At 33.7% G+C, this 22,317-nt stretch overlaps 4 protein-coding genes across 6 annotated transcripts in view; 1 reads left to right on the top strand and 3 right to left on the bottom strand.

The window, feature by feature from the left end:
* The first annotated feature begins 2,198 nt into the window (after positions 1-2,198).
* Positions 2,199-6,082, top strand: LOC100175121. Its single transcript, XM_026840878.1, has 13 exons — positions 2,199-2,363; positions 2,620-2,733; positions 2,998-3,090; positions 3,436-3,563; positions 3,634-3,732; positions 3,983-4,112; positions 4,176-4,332; positions 4,811-4,912; positions 5,029-5,122; positions 5,308-5,432; positions 5,500-5,604; positions 5,726-5,779; positions 5,854-6,082. Exons 1-13 carry the CDS (start codon positions 2,199-2,201, stop codon positions 5,862-5,864), a joined length of 1,377 nt encoding a protein of 458 aa, XP_026696679.1. The 3' UTR covers positions 5,865-6,082.
* A 623-nt stretch (positions 6,083-6,705) lies between these two features.
* Positions 6,706-10,788, bottom strand: LOC100182174 (uromodulin). Its single transcript, XM_002119272.5, has 8 exons — positions 10,501-10,788; positions 10,250-10,443; positions 9,717-9,898; positions 9,221-9,358; positions 8,765-8,887; positions 8,313-8,472; positions 7,044-7,239; positions 6,706-6,975 (listed from the first exon to the last, which is right to left on the bottom strand). Exons 1-8 carry the CDS (start codon positions 10,661-10,663, stop codon positions 6,854-6,856), a joined length of 1,278 nt encoding a protein of 425 aa, XP_002119308.1. The 5' UTR covers positions 10,664-10,788; the 3' UTR covers positions 6,706-6,853.
* A 134-nt stretch (positions 10,789-10,922) lies between these two features.
* Positions 10,923-22,317, bottom strand: part of LOC445731 (nicotinate phosphoribosyltransferase-like protein) — a 17,549-nt gene continuing 6,154 nt past the window's right edge. The window contains exons 2-16 of one of the 3 annotated variants that reach the window (XM_009859194.3): positions 19,140-19,271; positions 18,510-18,680; positions 17,732-17,811; positions 16,904-17,031; positions 16,147-16,277; positions 15,570-15,685; positions 15,017-15,225; positions 14,393-14,533; positions 14,044-14,128; positions 13,505-13,525; positions 12,841-12,921; positions 12,419-12,571; positions 12,146-12,288; positions 11,869-11,941; positions 10,923-11,482 (exon numbers count right to left, since the gene is read on the bottom strand). In XM_009859194.3, coding sequence (XP_009857496.1) covers positions 11,405-11,482; positions 11,869-11,941; positions 12,146-12,288; positions 12,419-12,571; positions 12,841-12,921; positions 13,505-13,525; positions 14,044-14,128; positions 14,393-14,533; positions 15,017-15,225; positions 15,570-15,685; positions 16,147-16,277; positions 16,904-17,031; positions 17,732-17,811; positions 18,510-18,680; positions 19,140-19,203 — 1,674 coding nt within the window. In that variant the 5' untranslated portion in view covers positions 19,204-19,271 and the 3' untranslated portion in view covers positions 10,923-11,404. 3 annotated transcript variants of the gene reach the window in all.
* LOC100185311 (heme oxygenase-like) lies at positions 20,023-20,760 on the bottom strand. Its single transcript, XM_009859237.2, has one exon. It carries the CDS (start codon positions 20,758-20,760, stop codon positions 20,023-20,025), a length of 738 nt encoding a protein of 245 aa, XP_009857539.1.

Below are 22,317 nucleotides of genomic sequence, written 5' to 3'. Positions count from 1 at the left end.
ACGGGTCTTATGAAATCGGAAAATGCGAACACCTTATCTGCTAGTACTTAAGCAGTTTGGAGCTGCATGTTCACTCATGTTGGGTTATAAATGTAGTAAAGAATGGGTCAGTAGATTCGTAGGTATGATCATCTACTATTATGTAAACTAAGCTGATTGCTGCTGTCTTAATCGCCAACGTAAAGTACCCTGTTAAATCACACTGTACGCCGAAAACCAGTCAAAATATTAATTTACTTCACATTAATTCCTAGATTTAATATTATATAACAAGATTTATATAAGAAATTATATTTTAAACGTTAAAACAACCGCTATACGTGTTTTCTAGCTTTGTATCGCTTACAAGAACTAAATGAACACATGCCGACCATGCATTTGTATAGGCGATTCACGCTCTGTGGGCTCCGTAATGGCGGACACGGGCGCCGTTTCCTAACTTGGTCTATACTAACTTTGGTCGGAACAAATATATCACGATATGACCACAGAAATAAAAAAAGAACAGAACGCGCATCTCTAATGTCGGCAAAGGAGAGAGGTGATACACTCTCTCTCTTTCGCAGGTCGTTCCCACTTCCCATTTACTGTTGTAGTCAATGGAGTCGATGACGTTTTATGTAGTTTTTCTTCGTTTTTTGACTTCATTTAAAGATATATATAGTGTAAAACAACTATTTTCTAATATATATATGTTTCTAACAAACCGTTTGTTTGAAATTTTTAATTAATTTTTTTAAATAATTAAATTTCGTAAACAAGTGGTAAACTGTAAGCGTTAACCTATACCAAATTACTTAACTGGCCTAAATAACTTGAATAGTTGGTGTAGTTTTTAAAATAAACAGGTAAACCTTCCAAATATACTATGCGCCTATCTTTTACAATGGAGACCAAGCGAAATGGAGACGGAGTTGGCGGTCACGTGAATAAAAAAAAGAATATATCACGGTTTTGGGCAGTTGCGCGTACTACTCTTTTTTATATTTCTGTGGATATGCCACATATAATATCATATATATTAGATACCGAATGAATGAATGAATGAATGAATGAATGAATGAATGAATGAATGAATGAATGAATGAATGAATGAATGAATGAATGAATGAATGAATGAATGAATGAATGAATGAATGAATGAATGAATGAATGAATGAATGAATGAATGAATGAATGAATGAATGAAGTCGTTATAACACAGTTGTTCTGTTTCGCACACATTGTGTCCGCTTACTAAGTTATGCAACTTTGCAGCAAATATACATTTTTTTTATACGTTTCAATGTATTTCTGACAAGTTTAACAACCTATAAAAGACCGATGCATTGTATCGATTGCCGTTGGAACTTACCCAAGGACAAATACGCCCACTTGGCAGCAACATCGAGCCTTGATTCAAATACCTCTGAGCTTATCAGACAAGCGCCCGTATAACCACAATGCCACACCGGTGAAAGAGGCATGTTGTGCTTGCTCTTTTATGTTACTGTTTTACATTAACATAATACTGTTTCACATTATTTATCTGGAACCATGTGTTTGTTTTATTTAAAAAAACGATTTTTTATTTTTCGTCAGTTATTTGGCGAAAGAGTTAAATTAATCTCTGATTTCGAGTCACTTATATACAATACCACCCTTTTATTTGTATAGATACGTTAGTTCATTGCAACAAATGTGCCCTGTAATTAAATATCAAACGAAACGTAACATCGATAACATCCGCCAAATTTATTCGTATAAACGTCATTTGATTGCTGTGACGTAACATTTATATTCAGTAAGCAGTTACATCAATGGTTCAACGAAGAACATAAAGCATGTACGCAGTGTAATTGTATAATTTAAGCAAGCAACACTATAAGAATAAGCATTCAAAATAAAGTTCTAGCTTGCATTAACACTCGATTTGGTAAAAATAACTAAGGGAAAGCTTTTATTGTCTAGGAGGTTTAAGAAATAACAGGGTATACTTTTTTCTCATATGTTGTATTTAGCACTGCCAGCACTCAGCTGCACTACAGTTGTACTAGTTCCTTAACATTTGCTTACAGCTAACGTAAATGCAAATGAGGTGCCGAAATTACGACACACCGCAACATAAATAAACAATATAATGTATTTATATATTGTTGTGATTTTCTGAGTTAGCGATAATTTTGTTTTGACTGCTGCCGGTAAAATCCATCGATGAAATGGCTTCTCTTGACATGGACGTCGATACCTCGCAGTTGGACAAAGCGATACATGAGCTTGATGATATCTACGCGGAGTTAAAAAATCTGAAAAACAGATCATCTTCAATAGATTTACCAAAACAAGGCGATGAGGGAGTTTATTCCTCGCCCAAGTCAACTCCAGTACATCAAGAAATTTAAAGCATATTGTATAGTACAGATCTGTGGATAAAGATGGGTACAGTTAGCAGTCAATCCCGTTTTAATTAATTGTGTTTTGTACAGTTAACAATGTTGTTTTAAAATCGTGAGGATACGGTTATTATTCTGTAAAGATTATTTGTTTACCAAATGCGATGAGAAACGAGAATGAAAATTTTTGTTAATTCCCTTCTCTTCGTTTTTTAAATGATATGATCTCCTATATATTTTTGAATAGATAAATAAAAAAGTTATGTTTGTGCAGGTCCCTACTAAATTTAACCGAAATGTCGAAGCAAGAAATCATTCAACTGAACGGCAGAAGTTACGAAGTTCTTCCACAAGAGACAAGGTGATTTTATTTTAACAGGAATGAAAGCTTTTATTGGCACCATATCGTTGATACCAATCAATCTATATAAGATTGTACCATGTTAGTATCTAAACCCCATTTCTAATCGTATATTTTAACAATTTACAACGTTTTTTTAATAAAGTTGTGAGTATATGCTTGTAGTAATTTATTCGGTGAACATTTTTGTTAACTATACCTTATAAAAACATGTTCCATCTTACCCCACTGTTACTAAATAATACCTGACCATAATACGAATAGGAGGAAATATCCTTGGAAATGAAACGAAATGAAACCTCACCTACGCACACCACATTTCAACAATACAGAAGCTCATCCGCACGAACTGCACCCGTAAGTAATTTTCCAAGAAATCGTTTAGTTATTATCGTACGTGCGCATCACATGGTATAATATGGATCAAGCAAGTGTAACTATAGGTTTTGAAAGTCGTTTTAAAAAGATCAACCAAAACACAGGTGTTGACAATAAATTATTTACTATACTATACAGAATGGCGTAAGATGAATCATGTTTTAGTTTTCTTTTATAGTTGCATTTGTTAGTAAACAAATACCATCAGAACTATTTAATCGCATACTCTGTACTCTAAAATATCTTACTCGCCCACAGTACTGTATTTTCATTAAAATTGTCATGAATCAGTTGTACATCAACTCGTTTATAATTTGATTGCAGAAATATACTCACCATAGTGAAGCCAACAACAAAGCAAGTGCAAGGAACTGGCCGCCTATTATTATTAATTCCAAACGAAAACTAAGTTCACCGGCCGCGACATCGCATGGATATTATGAAGATACAAAGTAAGACGATGCAGTAATTATAAATATAAGATTGATGCTGAATATTCATTTTCCAACTTAACTTTTCCAGAAGCAGGACGCCATTTTATCAAAATTACTCTAAAAGTTTGGACAAACGTGGATATAACAACGGATACATCGTATCAGTGGACCATGCTGCAAAATCAAAGTAATTAAAACTATTTGCCTATTATTGTAAATTGTATGCGAGTACTAAGCACACATATAGAACTGCGGAATAAGATTGGATACCGTTAACACCTAATACCCACCATTCTTGATCGTGTTTTAAAACTAAAAAAAACTTTAGAGAACCATGTCTTTATGTGATTCTGCAAATAAGCTTTGTTTACACTTTACGTTATACTTATTGACGTATCCTACTGACTTTTATAAGTGACATTAATTACGGTGAACAGGACTCTTGATAGAAGATCTAGCTCCCACCGTGAAGTGATTCTTCCGCCTCCCCCTTATGTTCCACATACTTCCCCTGTAAGGTCGGACTCGGGGTCAGATTACGATGAGGTTGCTTCCAATGGTGAAGAGGTAAGAATTGTTTTATCATAATCAACATTAGAAACCTTAACTGTTTTTTTCTATTAAAAAAAGTTGTTAGGAACTGCTGATTATGATGTAATACCCGATCCGGTGCCAGTAACCACCAATGAAAAACTTTCATCTACTCAAACATTGCCCTACGTCACTCCAAAGGAATCACCATCAAAGCTTTACAGCACAGTCGACATGAAGAAAAAACGCGCTTCTGGTAAATTGTCAAGTTTTCAAGATTTCCAGCAATAAATAATCAATTTTTACGCAACCTTTTTTTTTCTTCTTAACGCTAAACACCGTTTGATTCGGGTTCCGTATATAGAGTGGGGGAAGACGGGACACCTTTAACACATAATATCTAAATATTCTTATCGGGTTTTAAACATTTAACAACGGTCTATGGGAGTCTTAAGGATACGGTTTTATAATTCTGTAAATGTTCTTTATTTACTAACAAACGGGACGAGAAAATAGAATGAAAAGGTGTTCCATTTTCCCCCACTTTACTATATATAAGTTATAAGTGAATAGCATCTATATCCACAACGTTCGTAGGTTATTTTATCTCACACACGCAGCGTGTATATAACAGATGATGTGTTATTACTTCTCTTCATCGTTTTAATTAATCTGATCTTTACTACTGTATTCGAAGAGATAGATATAATTTATGTAATATGTTTCCTTTACAGTCGTGTTCGTTGAAGAGACAGACTCACGTCGTCAAAGCAGCCGTAGCTCGTCCAGACGTAAAAGCAGCCATTCAACACCTGAGAGGAATCAAACAATATTTTGTAAGTAAGGCCATGAGAATATTTTGCGAACTTTGGAAATGCCGATTTCATGAGTTCAGCGTGGATGGCGTGCGACATAATTATAATTTTACAGTGAAAGCAATTGTGTTTTACAGCGACAGGTCAACCTCCCAGTCAAATGAATGAGCAATTCAATGAGGATTCAGATGTGGAATGGGACGATGATGAGTGGGATCTTGACAGTAAAGGGTAAAAAACAACTAAACGTTTTATTATGTAGTAGGCTGGGGTAAGATGGGATACAGTCAGCACCAAAAATCCACACTTCGTGTTTTTTGTGTTTTTTTTTAAAGCCGTGAGGTTATATAATGCTGTAAATATTCTTTGTTTACTACCAAACGCCTAATTAAGTCCATCTTACTTTCCTATAAAAGAACATCACGTCGAGCAAGTCGTGCAGCGGTTATATCAACTACTATTGACGGTCCAGCTGAAACTTCTTTTGGTGAACCAAGAGCTTTTCCAGTAGCTGATGTGAACAAGAATAACAACGGGAGATGTAAGTGAATTTAATTTAATGAATACTGCTACTTTAAAATTGAATACTAAAAGTAAAGTATTTTCAGCAGATAAAGACGGCGAATGCATGTGGTGTAGGATTCTGATGGCAATTTTCACATTGCTAGCATGCCTGATGTTTATTTTGATGATCATTGGTTATATTATAATCGGTAAGTATATGCAAATATAAAGGTTTACGTATGAATTATATCTTAAAGGGAAAACTGCAATACAGTAGATATGTTTAATGTTGTTATTATGTGTTAGATTTCAATGTTTATATTTTACCAGGAATAAACGTAGACAATGATATCCGGGATGCATACGCTGCTGCAGCCAACTCAGGTAAATATTCATAAACATAGTCATTTATCATCTCAAACCGAAACGACAATAATGTCCATTATTTACGTACACAGGCACAACTTAACCAAGCTTCTTGCATCAACAGTTATTTCCAATGCTACTAATTTCAATTCTACAAGTGGTCTTTAAATGTTACCGAGAGCTTTGCTGACACGTCATTATTTTACTTGCTGCGTAATTCACGTCACCACTGTGCATATAACGCGACGTAATTGGTCTTCCCTGTAATTCTGACACTCGTCAAATGACAAGCATCATTATAAGGCCAGCAACAACTATACACTGGGTTTATCGTATTAAATATGACATGTATCGCTCGAACTAATAATAGTATGGCGGGGAAAGATGGGACACCTTTAGCACATAATATCCAGATATCCTGATCGTGTTTTATACAATTAACAACGGTCTATGTGAGTCGTGGGAATACGGTTTTATAATTCTTTGAATGTTCTTTGTTTACTACCGATTGGGACGATAAAATAGAATAAAAAGGTGTCCCATCTTCCCCACCCCACTACATCTAATTGCTGCAAAATTCATTCGGTGTGTTATACTTTTTAATGTTTGTCAAATGTACAATTTAGGAAGCGTAGATAATATATATTAAATATTTATATTAGCCGTTAACAAATAATGACAATTATTATATTTTTTATTTATTTTTTTGAATATGGTAACGAAGACCAGGTTAAACAACTAAGAGAAGGGAATTAGCAACAAAACGACAGTCGTTATACACACACGCTGCTGATAAAACTATGCTTGAATGGATTTAAATATTTAGACACATGCGTATATAACAATTTCGCGAATTGAACCATGTTTGTCCATGTATCGAGACTTCAAATAAATAAAAGGGTAGGTCATGTCTTCTAATCTAATGCTTGCGATAAAAACATCAGTGAATTTTTGTGTGTGTTTATTATGACATCATAACGATGTCATCGGTTTACTACGAAAAAAACGTAATATAAAAATATAGGTTATGAACGTAATGGCAACTTCACTTACATTATAGTTTGCTAAATAAGTTACAAAATGTGAAATAATTTAAGTTTCAACGGCGTATTGTTCGTGCTTGAATCTTCGTATAATGAACATAATAATAACGCCTGCTGTGATCAATGATGACACAATGCATACTGCTATTATGAAAAACCAGTTGATTGCATCTGCATTTAAAGTAAATGAATCATACCATCATCATATTTTAACAGCAAACAGAACATTTTGATTTTACCTTTTTGATCGCCTTGATTAATTACATCACGATTTGGTTTGTTAGTCCCGCTGAAAGGTAAATATGAATCGATTATTTTGACATCCTCATTCAAATAAACGGGCCCAACAGACAGCAATGCTTGATCTGAAGCCACTTCGTTTGTTGCGTCATCAATCCATCTTTTATTACGACTACGATCTTCACAACTCGTTGTCTATATACAAAATATGAATGAATGTAACTTACTTTATCCTCGCGTAGCGGGAGAACGACAGTCGTCGTTATTATAACAGCAGGTGGTCTAGCTGTTTCTTGCACCTCGTGACCGCTTATATATTACCACATATGTAACTTTGCGGGTGTGATGAACTAACTTATTTTATTTAGGTTTAACAAAGTAAAACAATGGATATCAACAAACATATATCAGGATGGGGGAAGATGGAACACCTTTAGCACTTAATATCCAAATATCCTGATCGTGTTTTAAACAATTAACAAAGGTCCATGGGAGTCATGAGAATACGGTTTTATAATTCTTTGAATGTTCTTCGTTTACTATCTTTTTACTAATTGGGACGAGAGAATAGAATAAAAAGGTGTCCCATCTTCCCCCACCCTACTATATTCAAATATCTTGATCGTTTTTAAACAATTATCAAAGGTTAATGGGACTCGTGGGAATGGTCGTGAAAACAGCACCAACTAAACTAAACTGGGTGTACAACCTACGAGGTAGCAAGTGAAACACCAAAATGTCCGGCGCCGTGAAACAGAGTTGCTGGTTAGCTTCCCTGCCTCTAACCCAACTGGATTTAAGGCTTGTCGCTGCTACCAATGTAGGCGTATGTGTCTTTGGGCAAGACACTTAACGGCAATTGCTCCAATCCAGTGGTCACTAATGGGCTGTCTAACTTATCAATCACATATAAAAAAATCCCCCAAAAAATAATCACCTACAAAGTAACATACATGGTAACTGGTAAGCTGGCACGGGGTGTTTGAAACATAACACCCCAGTTTAACGACTGTCGTGTTACGGCCACGAAAGGATAAAGTAAGTTAAAACGTTTGGTGTTTGATTTTTTCATGTGTGGCAGATAATTTTCACAGCCTATTAGTGACCACCAAGTTTTAAGCAATTACCGTTAAGTCTTGCCAAAGACGCATGTACCAATAGTGATATCAGCGACGAGCCCTGAACATTCTGGGTTGAAAGCTGGCGCACCACTTTACCACCGAGCCGGGTTTAGCTGACTTTAGGAGTTTAGATGGTCAAACACAAACCTTTGCGCATTCTTGCATGTTGGTAAAACAGACTGTGACGTAACAATGTATATAAACTCTGGAACTGACAGTGAATTTAAAAACCGGGGAATTCCATTGGAAGTGGCGTTGAGGCGTAGCGGTCTCCACTTGAACACGGTCGGCATCATTAGCTGGGCAACTGGTAATTTGTTTCAATATATTCACATAATGCACGTGTTCTTAAAAAGACAAAAACTAACACATGTAGTTTGAATTAGCTAAAAATAAATGCAAAATATATCGGAACGTCAGTTTAAAAAAGATAAAAACGAAGGTATAGGCTGGGGTAAGATGGGACAGTATTTTTTTTTCTTTAAACGAAGTACGTACAATATTAAATAAAGAATGTACAGAATTATATAAACGGAGACTTGCGACTCTAAAAGGGCCTTGTTAAATGTAAATAGGTTAAAATAGAAGATAGGACTCACTCGTTTAAAATCAGGTTGTATAAAGTTTGGTCTTCCGTGTTATTCGTTGGGGTTGCCCAGCATTCTCCCACGTTAATAACAGCTGAATCAGGACCATCTATTAGGGATATTCCAATGTATAATCTGCAAATGTAATTGGGTATGTGAATAAAAGTAAAAAACAAAAGTATTTACAAAACAATCTGGGTTACAACGTTCTTTTGTGTAAGTCATAGAAGCATGGTCTATTTATATATCGTCTAATTATATAGCATGATATAAATTTATTTATCATCCCCTTGAATACAGTATAGCAAGGATCAGGTTAATTAAAATAACAAAGATATAAAGGAATTAGCAATAAAACGACGCAGTCGCTGCGAGTGTAAAACTATACTTAAATAAATATTGTCAGATAAAAGCGTGACTGCTTCTAAAGCCACGAATACTTTTATATAAATACGACCACGAACATACGTTTGATCCATCCCTAGTTGAGGTGGTCCCGGATGAACAACATCATATTTCTCATCTTTATAAAGGAACATTGCGATGGGGAAAACCCCGAAACCAGTACCGGAAAGACTTGTGTCGATTATTAAGCGACGAATTTGACTGAAACGATAATTTGCATAAACTTTCTTTGTAAGAGGCTTAAATAAATAAATGTAACTTGCTTTATCCTCGCGCAGCGGGAAAGCGACAGTTGTTATACCACGGGTGTTCTCTTTCTTACACTTCGTGCCCAAGGACACACATACGTCCATAATAGCGGTGGCGAGTTACCACATACTGTATGTGCATGTCTGATAATTCAGACAACCCATTAATTACAACTGGGTTACAGCAATTGCGGTTAAATATCTTGCCCAATGACACGTACACGCACAATGGTAGCGGCGACAAGCCTTGAACTGGTAGTAATTTGAATAAACCTTTTTTGTGGAGCTTTACATTAAGTAAGATTACTCACAAATAACGATATTCTTCTTCTACATAACTTGATGTGAGGGAAACCAAGTAGTTGATAGGGTATGTGCAGTCCCATTCAATTACGTGCTCACCCCATTGATCACCAAACACAACGCTAGGATATAGGTTGTCTACAACTGAATTACTTGTGAGACTGTTTGTATACGTTACGTGGGTGTCATTCTGTAAGAAAAACAACGATAGTGATAATAATAACATCACAACCACGCCGGTCGCCGAATATATGTAATCTTTGCTTTTTTAAATTCAGTACTACGGGGATACCGTTAGTACCAAAATCGTATATATTTCTTGAAGACCTGAACTTTTAACAACTCTCTTATTTAGGGTCGCGGGGTGCAGTAATACAATTCTGTAAATATTCTTCGTTTAATGCCAAATAGAACAAAAGAGAGAATGAATGAATGTCTTATCTTAACCCACAGTACTAAATATGCGTGTCCGTTTTCTTAAACACATACGCCTATTAGAATCGTTGTACTTAAGCGGTTACGATGCATCTGAGTATCTTACCACAGACATAATGTTTCCGCAAGACATAAGACCAGCATTGGTACACAGGATTGCGATGTTCTCGTCAATAATATCCAATCCACATGGTTGGTTCAACTGCAAATTACTCATTGCAACATCGGTAATGCCTTGTCTGTTGTAGAACACTGTTGATACTGCTATGCACATCTCATTTGGGGAACATTGCATTTGTACTGCAAATACGTCAAATATATTTACGTGTCGTGTAAGTAACATGATTGGTTACTTACCTCCGTCTTTTAAAAATGTACTTATATCCCCTAGCTTTTGCCTTAGTGCACTGAAAGCATCGATTTGCCGCGTTTTTCTGTAAGTTCTATTTCCTGAAGTTTTAGATGTCAAAAGACATCCTAGAACGACAAACGCTGTCAAATTACTGATCACACTACTCATGCTTGCTTTAATAACTTAACAATAACTTAATCAGATCAAGGTTGCTATATATAAGCCCGAACTTAAAATAGCTAGCATATGACACGTTCAAACAGTTTTATTTAACATTACGTTGCAGGTCACCTCTGCGTATTTCTAACGACCATGCAAATGCCCTTCTAAACAAGCGTCTCGTCTGAAAAATATCAGTTTAGACGTAAATCTTACACAACTGCCAGTTAACTGTGTTCACACAGCTCAGTAAAATTTACGCACCCGGTAGTTTTTATTACCGTTATTTTATTTAATGTCGTTACGTGTTACGTCTGCACACATTATGAACTTAAATCGAGACATTTGAAATTATTTCGAGTGAACGTTGTAAAATATAAGAACATTAAAAATATTACAAACATTAAGTTTAACTGCTTAATTATTCTTTACTATAAGCAGGTTAAATCAAGTTAGAATTTTCCAATGTTACCGATATCAATATATTTATTATTACTATATAAATTTGAGTATAATTTCATAAAATACATTTTTCTTGCGTATATAAAAACAATGAACAACATTACGGACGGTCGGCCAAGCCAAGATATATAGATTTCAAGTTACAATTGAAGACATCATAATCATACAAATATCTACTTCACTAATTCATACAAATATTTTAAATAGAAAATTTGCATGCATAAAATGTTCTGAATTTTTTTTTGTAAACAAACAAAACCAGGTTTTTAAATGTGGATTTTCGTGAATCTATGATAATTCACCAATGGGTGCATGCTTCAACCACAAGTCATGCAAGAAATGATACATTTCATTGGTCACTGACACCTACAACAAATATGTATCGTTTATACACTTGTTTAAATCAACGTTCTATAACTATGACATTTTATATAATGAAGTAGATGGACTTTTTGCAATGAATGAATGAATGAATGTAACTTACTTTATCCTCGCGTGACCGGAAACAGAGCCGTTATAACACGGGTGTTCATACACCTCGTGCCAGCTTACAAGTTACCAAGTATGTTACTTTGTGGGCAATTGCTGTTAATTGTTTTGCCCAAGGACACATACGCCAACAATGGTTGCAGCGAAAAGCCTTGAACTCATACCCTTTGGAGTTTAGGCATGCGCGCTGACCACCAGCATTCGGATTTTGAGCCTAAGGTAAGTTGCACCTACTTAAACATTAAATACTACAGGTAACAAACCTTGTACGGTGTTGGGTTTAACTCCCTCTTAATGTCTTGCCTTAAAGTTTTTAATGAATCTGATGCAATTTGTCTGCAAAATAAGCCAATTACCAACTTGATTAAAAAATATATATATAATTAAATGTTATCTAAAGATACCAACAAAAGTTTTTGTATGGGAAATCCCATGAATTGTCGCAAGATCAATTTTTTTACTTAAGTGGTTGTAACGATATTTTCAAAAGCTATTTCGTTCTATAAGTTTGGAAGTACCTTTTTAAAAACGAAAACTTACTTGGTTTCTTGCAATGTAGAGAAACTTTGCATCAAACAATTGTCCCCCCAATAATCTGTATACAAGAGTTCAACTTTGTGTGGACATACATATGCTCTCTTTGATTCATTGAATGGATGACGCACCAGTATTTTTTTACCCACCTGCACGTTAAGTCGTTAACTATGGTTTACTATACGGAAAGTTTCAAACAATAAATTTAAATTTAATATTTTAAGATCAACATAGAAGTTAAGATGTGTTGAACTTTTAAAAGGGGGACAAGTACCATACCGCAGGTGGTTTCTCTGTGCAAAGTTGAATTAGATCAAGAATTGCAAGTCCATCCTCGGAATAAAGACGAAAAACATTTTTCTTTCCAGGAAGATTTATCTTTTCAACATCTTCACTCAGTTTCATACGAGGTTCACCATTTACTTCAACAAGCTGTTAAATGTAAACAAATGATTCAATGTTCTGGTGAAGTTAGTATTACTTTACAAACATCCTAGAAAAGCAGGAGATCAGTGTTAAAGGTTCACATTAGTTTTACACGCTATAATAACATTAAAATTATGATTTTCAATTTAAGGTTAAGTTTGAGTTGTTTTTGTTTTATCATATCAAGTAAAGCATTTTTTTATTACGTAAAATGAAAAAGAACAATATTTTAAAGTTATTTTTAAACATTGAACATGAAGTTTGATGCAACATACCTTGAACACACAACCAAGGGCAGGTTGTTTCTGGCAGGTCACAAGATGAGTTCCAATTCCAAAGCTGTTTATTTCATGATTCTAGTATAAAAATAACAACCAATTGGAGCATTACAAAGATAAAAGGACTTCATATTTTATTGGAATTAAATACAATTATATTAAATTAGGAAAATCTTAAAATCCATAAAAACATATTTGTGATAATATGTTTTATATATGGAATAAAAAAAAGATTAAAAATACCAAAAAAATTTAAATTATATCTATCCTACATCTCAATGATATTATTTGTTATCATTTGAAATATTGCAACTAAAAATGAGATGGAAAGTGAAAAGTTATAATTAGAAAAATTAGAATTGTTATTATAAGAATTGTTTTAATTACATAAAAGTGAAAAATACTAATAATCTACTTATCTACCTCCTACACTTGTAAGTTGTAACTAAGAATATGTTTTGACAACATGCAAAATGTAGAGCTTTGTTTTCGGGGTTTAAGCAATAAAGAAATAGTGGAGGTGGTTTAAATAAAGCAAATCCAAACAAGGTCATTATGAAATAGCAGCAGAATAAGATATTGCGTTCAATCACACGCATGCACGAATATATGATTAAAATATAATTCGGAACATGCACATTAGATCTACCAGCATATTAACCTCTAAACTGCCGAAACAAGCCTGTGAAAATAAATCCAAGAGTGAAAAATGAAAACATGGATATGAAATGATTTTAACAATACAAAATTGACAAAATTGTATTTTAGCAGCTTTTCTATTGGAAGTTGAAAAAAGAAAAACACATTCAACATAAAAAAACATGAACACATAAAATACAGCATGAGACATCATGGTTAAACTGCCGAAAGCAAAATATTTAAGCATTGCTTGAAAATATATATTTTTTAATACATTATTATTGCTGGTAGAAACTAAGAGTTATGTGTGTAAGCGTGAATATTCAACTACTATCTAGAAAATTTACTCTACATGTGTGTGAAAATCTGTGTAATCAGTAATGAAAACCTAATCTAATTTAGTAAACGTGTATTATAATATTACAAAACAAATAAAAAAATGGGGTTTCAATTAAATTTAAGACAAGTCAGACAGAAAGGAAAGCTCTTTATAGGATTATTCTTTTTATATTGACGAAAGTGAGTAAGTTGATTAAAATTGAGTGCTTTAGTGTTGATTACCTGTTCCTTCAGAGACCTCAAAGTATCCTCATTTATATCATTACTTGCAACAATAATAAGTTGCTTTATCCAAGGCAAGCCAAACCTGTAAATAGAATGTGCAATTTGCATTTGAACAACAGTAGAATACGTTAAATAAAGAAGTTCAGCGTTGTGGTTAGCGCGACTTGTGATTCTCAATTTTATATTATTATGCTTTGTAACAAACATACATTAAGTTAATCATCAAATATCAAAAGGAAACTAAAGTTCTATTTTATAATTGATGTAAAGATAGTTCATACTGAGTTGTATATATATTTCGTGAATATCCTGTTTAACATTTGTTAAACCAAGGCCAACAACTTACTTATCAGCAATTAAATTGAATCCTTCTCTGCATTTCCTTGATAAGTAAGCAAGGTCACCACTATCGAGTCGAACACCGATCACACGATAACCGTAATCATTAAGTGCAAGCGCAACCGCTAAGAAGTTTGGTAAACCACTCCTATAGTAATAAATGGTTTGGTGTTAAATGTGCATTTTAACATTCACCCTCACTGAAGTTAACTGAATAAATATTTTACAAAAAAAAATGCAAAACATAAAAAAACTACAAAACATGATTGAATCTCAAAATGTACAGTCAGAAGCGTTTTTTAATAAAGAAATGTGATGTAGCTACATTGTTGTATTTAAACTCAGATAAATATGTTATTAAATTTTTGGTAGGCAAACCAAAATGTTTTAAATAAATACAATTACGTCATAGATATTTGGTATGTTTATTTGTTTATATTTTTGTTTTTTTTGTATTTTTTAATCTAAATCTAACAACTTTAGAATAATATAACCAGTATGTTAGTATTTGATTTTATTTGTTAAAACAATTCCTAAACCATGGTATTTTTGGAACAAAATTCAACCCCTACCTTAATAAATAAAATTAACAACTATATGGTAATAAAATTAGTTTTTAGGATAAACTTACTTTATTACTGAGTAAGTATCAAGCAAACACAAGCATGAAGTGGGGAAGGCGAACGCATAGGAAAGGAAGGCGGTTAGTTCGCCTTCATTTGTCTCATTCTCCAAAACATTTAAGATTGGAGATATTTTGTTCAGATATGACTTGGTCAGTTCAACAAAACCTAATTGCGGATCTTTCTTTGACTTTGCTAAAGGATTCAGCACCAATTTCTGCATTGGTTAATACAGAACACTCATGTTTATGGATGTCAATTGATTTTTTCTTACGTGGCGGGAAAACGACAGTCTTATAACAAAGGTGTTTTGTTTCATACAGCTCATGCCAACTTACGATTAACCAAGTATGTTACTTGGTAACGGCGTTTTTGCATAGTTGACACGACTAATATGACTGTTATTACCCCACCACACTGCGTTATACAAAAATTGTTGTTGGTAAACCAACATTTAATGTAAATCTTTACCTGAATAAATGACTCTAGAATTTTTGTGATTCGAACAATATATTTAGTTTTTTTTTAAATATAAAATATAACAATTTTAATAAATCTTACATTTCCTTTGATTTCATCCAAAGAACTGAAGCTGTTAACAAAAGCATGGGCATGTGTTCCGCGAACAGGAATTCCAAACAACTTGCCAGCTAGAACATTACTTGTTCCGTCAAAACCTGCCACACATAATGAATGAACAGGTTGGAGCAATTTTGGTCAAGTGATAAGACATTTTTACTGAGGTAAAAGCAGGCGCGCTAACCACTTTTCCACAGAACTAGGGTAAATATTAGCTACATGTGTGGCAAATTCTCCGCACAAGGTGTATGAAACAGAACACCTGTGCATTTTTTACAACTGTCTTTGTCCACAAGGTGCCACGTGACTTGGGGAAAATGTCAGTCCATAAAATGAAGCTTGCATCACCATGGCAACATAATTGCTGTGCGAAATCAAATTTGCTGCATGCCTGCTTTGGAAGGCAGTCAAGGCACAATACCATACTCAAGAGTAATAAATTTTTGTAAATAACATGAATAGGCGTTCGGTTAAGACAGTGGCAAGTATTCTGCTTCCGTGGTGAAGAACGCCACAGATATTACAACAATTGCTTAATGCGTATGGAATTGATATGCACCTCCGATATAGCAATATTTTGATGCAGAGAGTCCCCCATCAGGTCCCTGTGCACGACGCAAACCAAACTCAAGCAACTGGACACTTTCCCCAGCAGTTATACGGAAGCGTGCTGCATTTGTTGCTACCAAGCTATTGAAAACAAATTAGAAAATTCAAGGATTGTTTAACCTTTCGGTTAACATACCAAAGCTACGCATTTTATTTTATATATATTGTGTTGTTGCCAGGTGTAAAAAAGCTCCTTTGGCAAATTTTATTATTTTTTTTATTGGAACAACTCATACAAGTTACTAAATGAAAATATAGATTTTGTTAGTATACAACTATTTGTAATAGAGTAATGTAGCAGTATTTAAAATCATCTGCGATATCGATAAGTGACATTGACAAACATATCATTAGCAACAGGTATTAAGCCTTTCTAGATTGAGTATGTACAGCATGAAATATTTTTGGAATAACAATTGTTTACGAATTTGACATCTTGCAACTGAGTTTCACAAAACAGTTCGTCTTGTCAACTCTTCATGAAGCTGTGTTTAATCCCAAACTATGTTAAGTATGATTTTAATTAGGGTTTCTTTTTGACTAAATAGAAACGTATTCTCTCAAGCCTTACTTTATAATGACATCATAGCGCTACTGGCGCACCTATGACAGTCGTAAAACTAAATAGCCGCAGTCATGGTTTACTTAAAAGTAAGCTTCTCAACAATAGGAAATACATCAACATTTAATAATTGGAGCAAAATTACCTTGCATAGTTGACAAGGTTGAGCAGAGTAGTTTCCAACAACTGAATAACAGGAAGTGGACCTTCCAAACGAATCAGTGGAACTTTTGGAAAAACAACATAACCTTCAGGAATCGCTGACATTGTTACCTGGGAAACAAACATGGGCGTCACGTTAGGTTGTCTGGGGTGGCATGACACTCAACATTTGGAAGGTCATATGTTTCGGCAACCTAGTTTAAAAATAGATTTTATTTTGCTGTATCTAAAAACAAGCACAGATAAAGTAGGTTGCATTTGTCACGTAATCAATAAAGTTCCCTATGTTTACAAACTACCGGTATGGGTTTATCTGCAATTTAACACTTTAGATTTTACCAAACATTATATGATTAGATGTTCCCATTTAAATCGAATTAAAAAATAATTAAAAATAATAAGTAAACTTATTGGGCAATCAAAGCTAAAAACCAAACTCTTCCAAGTGCGCAAACACATTGTGTTTATGTACAATCCCAATATTTATGGTTGGTAGCCATTTTTAAAATGATTGACTCGTAACACAAATTTTTGTCTGTCATTGACCTTACTGCGAGAACTCCTCCTTACGCAAGATTCATTCTGTTTTTTAAGATTGTCAACTGATTTTTCTGCAAAACGCAAGATGTGGCACACTAGTTTGTCCTTTGTTTATGAATGCAACACATTGTCACCACATTTAGAGTGGCAACTGTCATCACTTATTAATCTTACAGATGAAAATACAACTACACATAACATAAATATAGAATCAAATATCAAAGGCTAACAGCAACTCAATCAATGTTGGGATAATATTGCTAATATATACCTGAGAAGCATCCAGGCCTGACAGATATTCCCAGAATTGTGGATCCACATGAGGAAGAATTTGTTTCAGATAATTGATGTCTGTACAAGAAGATTCTTTACACTAACATACTCGAATAATAATAATGAATCTTTTTTGAATAAGTAAAACTCCAAAATATAGAAATATACAAGTGCACCATAGCCAAGGGTACTGGAGTGGTGGCACACCAAGCTAGGGTGGCAAAATGGGTCTGGCCTCCCTAAACTAGAGTCCCTAGTTTTATTTATTTTGCTGAATATAAGTAAAATACATTTACATGCTTGTTGTGTTAATGCTGGTACGAAGTATTAATCTTAGACGCGAGTGTGACAGTCCTTTACTTGATTGCAAACGTTTAAACTTGTTTTCAAAGTTCTGCAGACTAAATATTCAAGGTTAGAACTGCTATTATGACACAAATAATTGCCGTGTGAATTGCTAGTATGTCCTAATTAATTGACAGGTTAAATAATTGTTATCATGATGCACATGTGGATCTCAACTATTTAGTAACGGACATAAAACAGCACTACTTCTGGGACAGAATTAGGTGGTTTTTGCCATCTACATTGTTTAAAATGGGATAAAATTGTCTGTTTAGTAGCAATATTGTTTGTTTATCTGACATAATTGTTTGTTTATCTGTCATAACCTAAAACATAACAAATATAAACCTGGTCACATCTGCTTTCACCAAAATTCTTAATGATATGACGCCTATTGAAATATATATATATTATATTTGAATTAAACAAACCTGAATCAGAAAATCTAAAATTGCTCAAAAACTTGAGACATTCACTCAAGCCAGCAAATATTGCAAACTCTCCCTTAAAAGGATTTTTTCTAAAGAAAAGATCGAACACGGCCTTATCCTCCATTTTTCCACTCTTCCAATATGCATAAGCCATTGTAACTTGATATAAATCTAATAATGCAAGAGTAATACTACTTTAAAACAAGAGTGGTGTTTGGTGAGGTTACAGAAACAACTTTTATTTATCTCTTCAAATACGGGAGAAGATCAAATTAATCAAAAACAACAAAGAGATAAACCCTGTCAAAAAAGACAGTTGTTAAATAAACATTGTGGGTAAAAACTATGTGATAAAAAGTTTCAGATAAAAATGTTGCTGCTAAACCCACTAATATTTGTCTATTTTATAATCACAAAGGTGGTTAGGTTTAATTTTCAAAAAAAATCTACCATGTTTACAAAGTTTTAAGGTCAAAGATAATTGTTACCACCCACACATAATATAAGCTTACTTACTTAGTACAAGGTTTTATCAAAAAGGGTACGGCAAACCTATTTACATAAAAGAAAAATCATTGAAAAAGTCAGGTTAAGTGATCAAATTATTACAAATTAAAAAACCAAACCAACCTGTAAGTAATGCTTGTACCACACTGTTGGTTGGCATGACATCTTCCGAGTTTTGTTTGTTCATTTTATTTGAAACAGTTTACTAGATTAAACAGTATTTATGACTAGTTTTTGCTCATACACAAATAGTTCCTAAATAAAAACATAAAAACTCTTTTTAAGCAGATTTTGACATGCACAATTATATTTGTCGCAAAGCTTAATACCATCTTCATTATGTCATATTGTTAACTGATGTAAAGAACTAGCAGTATATACATTTCATCAATCTTGTTTTCCCAAACCTATGATAATTTTTGCATCTCAAACTCAAGAAAACATTAATTACGTTTATCTTTAAAAAATATAAGTAAGTCTTTAAATATAAAGTCAATCAATCAAATTACCAAAGAAGGCAATGTTGTATGCACCAATTAAGAAAAACTTAAAATCACATTTTCACTAACACACCAGCCACTTACACACCATATAACCAAGTGTGGAAGCTATTGGTTTATGGGATGTATACATTGAGGAAATAATAGTTGCCATTATTTAACGTACGACACAGAATACTTTTAAATAATTAGTTGTCAACCCAGGTTATAACCAATTTCCTGCCAATTGTTCAGCTGAGATAAACAGGGATTAAAATAAACTATTAAAAATATGCCTATTACAGCTTATACCCTAATATATGTGATACTTTTGTCCTTATTTGTTCATTTTCCTAGACAACTGAAGATGGTTTTGGTTTTTGAACTGAAACGTTTAAAAATGAAGACAATCATATCATATACATGAGCTGTAACGTTTGTATTGGAACTGACCCGAAGATCTGTATTTAATTATGCATCTATTTATAATATTTCTAAAATATTTTCTACTTTTTATTAGTAACCTTTTACCTATCCCAAACAAACCGAAACATTTTTAACAATGCATACCCCAAAACACAAAGAACAACAAGAACCAAACAAACTAACAACAACAAACGTTTAAATGAGCTTATTTTAGGTTTGAGATTGGAAACAATTTGATTATTTTTAGCAAAAATATCAAGTTTTTCTTGAATAATCAAATCCTTTGTACTTCTATCAAAATCCATGGCATTGATTCTCGTCTTGATAAGTTGTTTTAACTTCAACCGAGACTCTCCTTCTGCTGTGTCAAATATATTGACACCTTCAGACTCGTTTAAATTCAAAGTAGTTTTAATTATTTTTTTCAAAATGAAACCACCACTAAATATTGCCAAGTACATTGTATGTACATAAGCAACAAGTAGTATTGGTTCATTTTCTGTAATATCTTCAATATGAGAAACATATTCCATAGCAGCATCACTGGGTGTAAGAAGTCTTTTCCATTGTGAACCAAGATAAAATTCCAGATCCCTTTCAAAGAAGCTCACTCTTCCAAATGCTGGATGCCATAGCTGCTTTATGTATTCATTTTCTTCATTTTCTATAATTCCATTTTCAATTGCATTAAAGACGGCGTAAAAATCGCCAAGGACTTGACTATAAAGTGAGGTGTCTGTGAGAGCCACAGCAAGCTTTACATTCATTAATTTATCCGATTTTGCATGAGCCTTGCTAGACTTTTCTCTTAATTCATCGCAAAAGCTTTGCTGAGACATAGTTTAAAATGTTAATATCTTCTATACCTTCTGTGGAAAAAGTGTAACAAAAATATGTTTACTGAGAAAAATGTTACTTAGAGCCAAACTAATACCGCAACTTTACACTGGACACAGATACAAGTCTGATTTCCAGTGCAAAAGTTTGTATTTTATAATTTTAATCCATTAATTTATTATTTAATAAAAGAACACAAATAAACTTTCTTCTCATTTTATTGATAATATTACCAAAACAACATAACATTGTCAAATAACCTACAAGCTAAATGCTACAAGGAAAGCGGAACCGTTTTTGCAAAAGTGAAGTTTTACGTTCGGGTAATCCCCCAACAAACAATTGGCAAGTCATTGCGAACACAGATATAAAAACAAGAGATCAATGATCTTATGCATGAGCACGGTATAAACTAACCAACATAGTATTAATTAACCCTCATGAAAAGACGTATAAAGATTGAAGGTTTGGTAAAGAATATGTATAAATACGCATTCTACAACCCTTACAGCTTGTGTTGACTTGTAAACGTTTGTTTTTGTAAATTTGGATAAACAGTAATTATGCAGTAATTATTATAGATAATGTTGGAAGTTAATACTATTCATATTGTGGCGGCTGCATAATGATTAGTGCGAGCGGTAAACTAAAAAGAAAAATGCAGATTTTATGCGAAAGATAACGATAGGAAAAAAGCACTCGTCTACGCTTCGGCTCAAACACGCTATTTGTGTATATATTTTATCATTTGATTTCATATGACCACTATCGTGCTCAAAAAGTAGAACGCGCAACTGCCCGAAACCGTGATATATACATTTTTTTCTATTCACGTGACCACCAACACCGTTCCCATTTCGCTTGGTCTCCATTGTAAAAGATAGGCGCTCACTGATTTTAGAAGGTTTAGCTGTTTATTTTAAAATCTACACCAACTATTCCAGTTTATTAGGTCAGTTTAGTTATTTTGAAAGTTAACCCTAAGGGTGGTATGCAGAAAGTATACTTAACTTTTTGCTTGATCTTAGTTTAGCTAAACGGAGATCATGCAAAAAACTTAAGTGGTATGCAGAAAGTATAATCAGTGATTCTTAGCTGATCTATGTTTATCTTTTTCGTGTTTGTGACGTAACAATGGACGAGAGAATTTCTCTCGAAAATTACTCCACGAAGAAGGCAATTCTCGGTAAAAATGGCGACAAAAATGTTTAATAAAAGTCAAAATCGAATTTGTTATTGTTTTTATACATTTAACAGAATAGTAATCAATATAAACAGTATAAATAGTATGGAAAGAGTAGCAGCAAGTCGGAGTAAGGTCAGTAAGCGGTTACCGAACTTTTGCGATCCGAAGCGCTTTTTTCTAAAAAGGCCCAGACTCCGTTAAAACCTATAAAAACGATCCAATACAATCTATTTGACATTAATTTACGGAAATTAATCTTATGTCGCGTTACCAACCCTTAAAACTACCAATTTGCATCGCCACCAGACACTTAGGGTGGTATGCAGAAAATATACTTAACTTTTTGCTTGATCTTAGTTTAGCTAAACGGAGA

This window comes from Ciona intestinalis, chromosome 2, assembly GCF_000224145.3.
Source record: "Ciona intestinalis chromosome 2, KH, whole genome shotgun sequence".
Lineage (NCBI taxonomy): Eukaryota > Metazoa > Chordata > Ascidiacea > Phlebobranchia > Cionidae > Ciona > Ciona intestinalis.
Note: the sequence above shows the minus strand (reverse complement) of the source record. Positions and strands in the feature narration are given on the sequence as shown.

What these genes read in the sequence shown, in the direction of transcription:
- LOC100182174 (XM_002119272.5), bottom strand. Translation starts at nt 10,663, where the DNA reads ATGAGTAGTGTGATCAGTAATTTGACAGCGTTTGTCGTTCTAGGATGT. An exon ending in GAAGAAGAATATCGTTATTT is followed by an intron (nt 9,359 to 9,716) that starts GTGAGTAATCTT and finishes TTATCGTTTCAG; the next exon opens with TCAAATTCGTCGCTTAATAA. An exon ending in ACATGCAAGAATGCGCAAAG is followed by an intron (nt 7,240 to 8,312) that starts GTTTGTGTTTGA and finishes TTTTGTATATAG; the next exon opens with ACAACGAGTTGTGAAGATCG.
- LOC100185311 (XM_009859237.2), bottom strand. Translation starts at nt 20,760, where the DNA reads ATGTCTCAGCAAAGCTTTTGCGATGAATTAAGAGAAAAGTCTAGCAAG.
- LOC100175121 (XM_026840878.1), top strand. Translation starts at nt 2,199, where the DNA reads ATGGCTTCTCTTGACATGGACGTCGATACCTCGCAGTTGGACAAAGCG. An exon ending in CATCCGCACGAACTGCACCC is followed by an intron (nt 3,091 to 3,435) that starts GTAAGTAATTTT and finishes ATTTGATTGCAG; the next exon opens with AAATATACTCACCATAGTGA. An exon ending in GGATATTATGAAGATACAAA is followed by an intron (nt 3,564 to 3,633) that starts GTAAGACGATGC and finishes TAACTTTTCCAG; the next exon opens with AAGCAGGACGCCATTTTATC.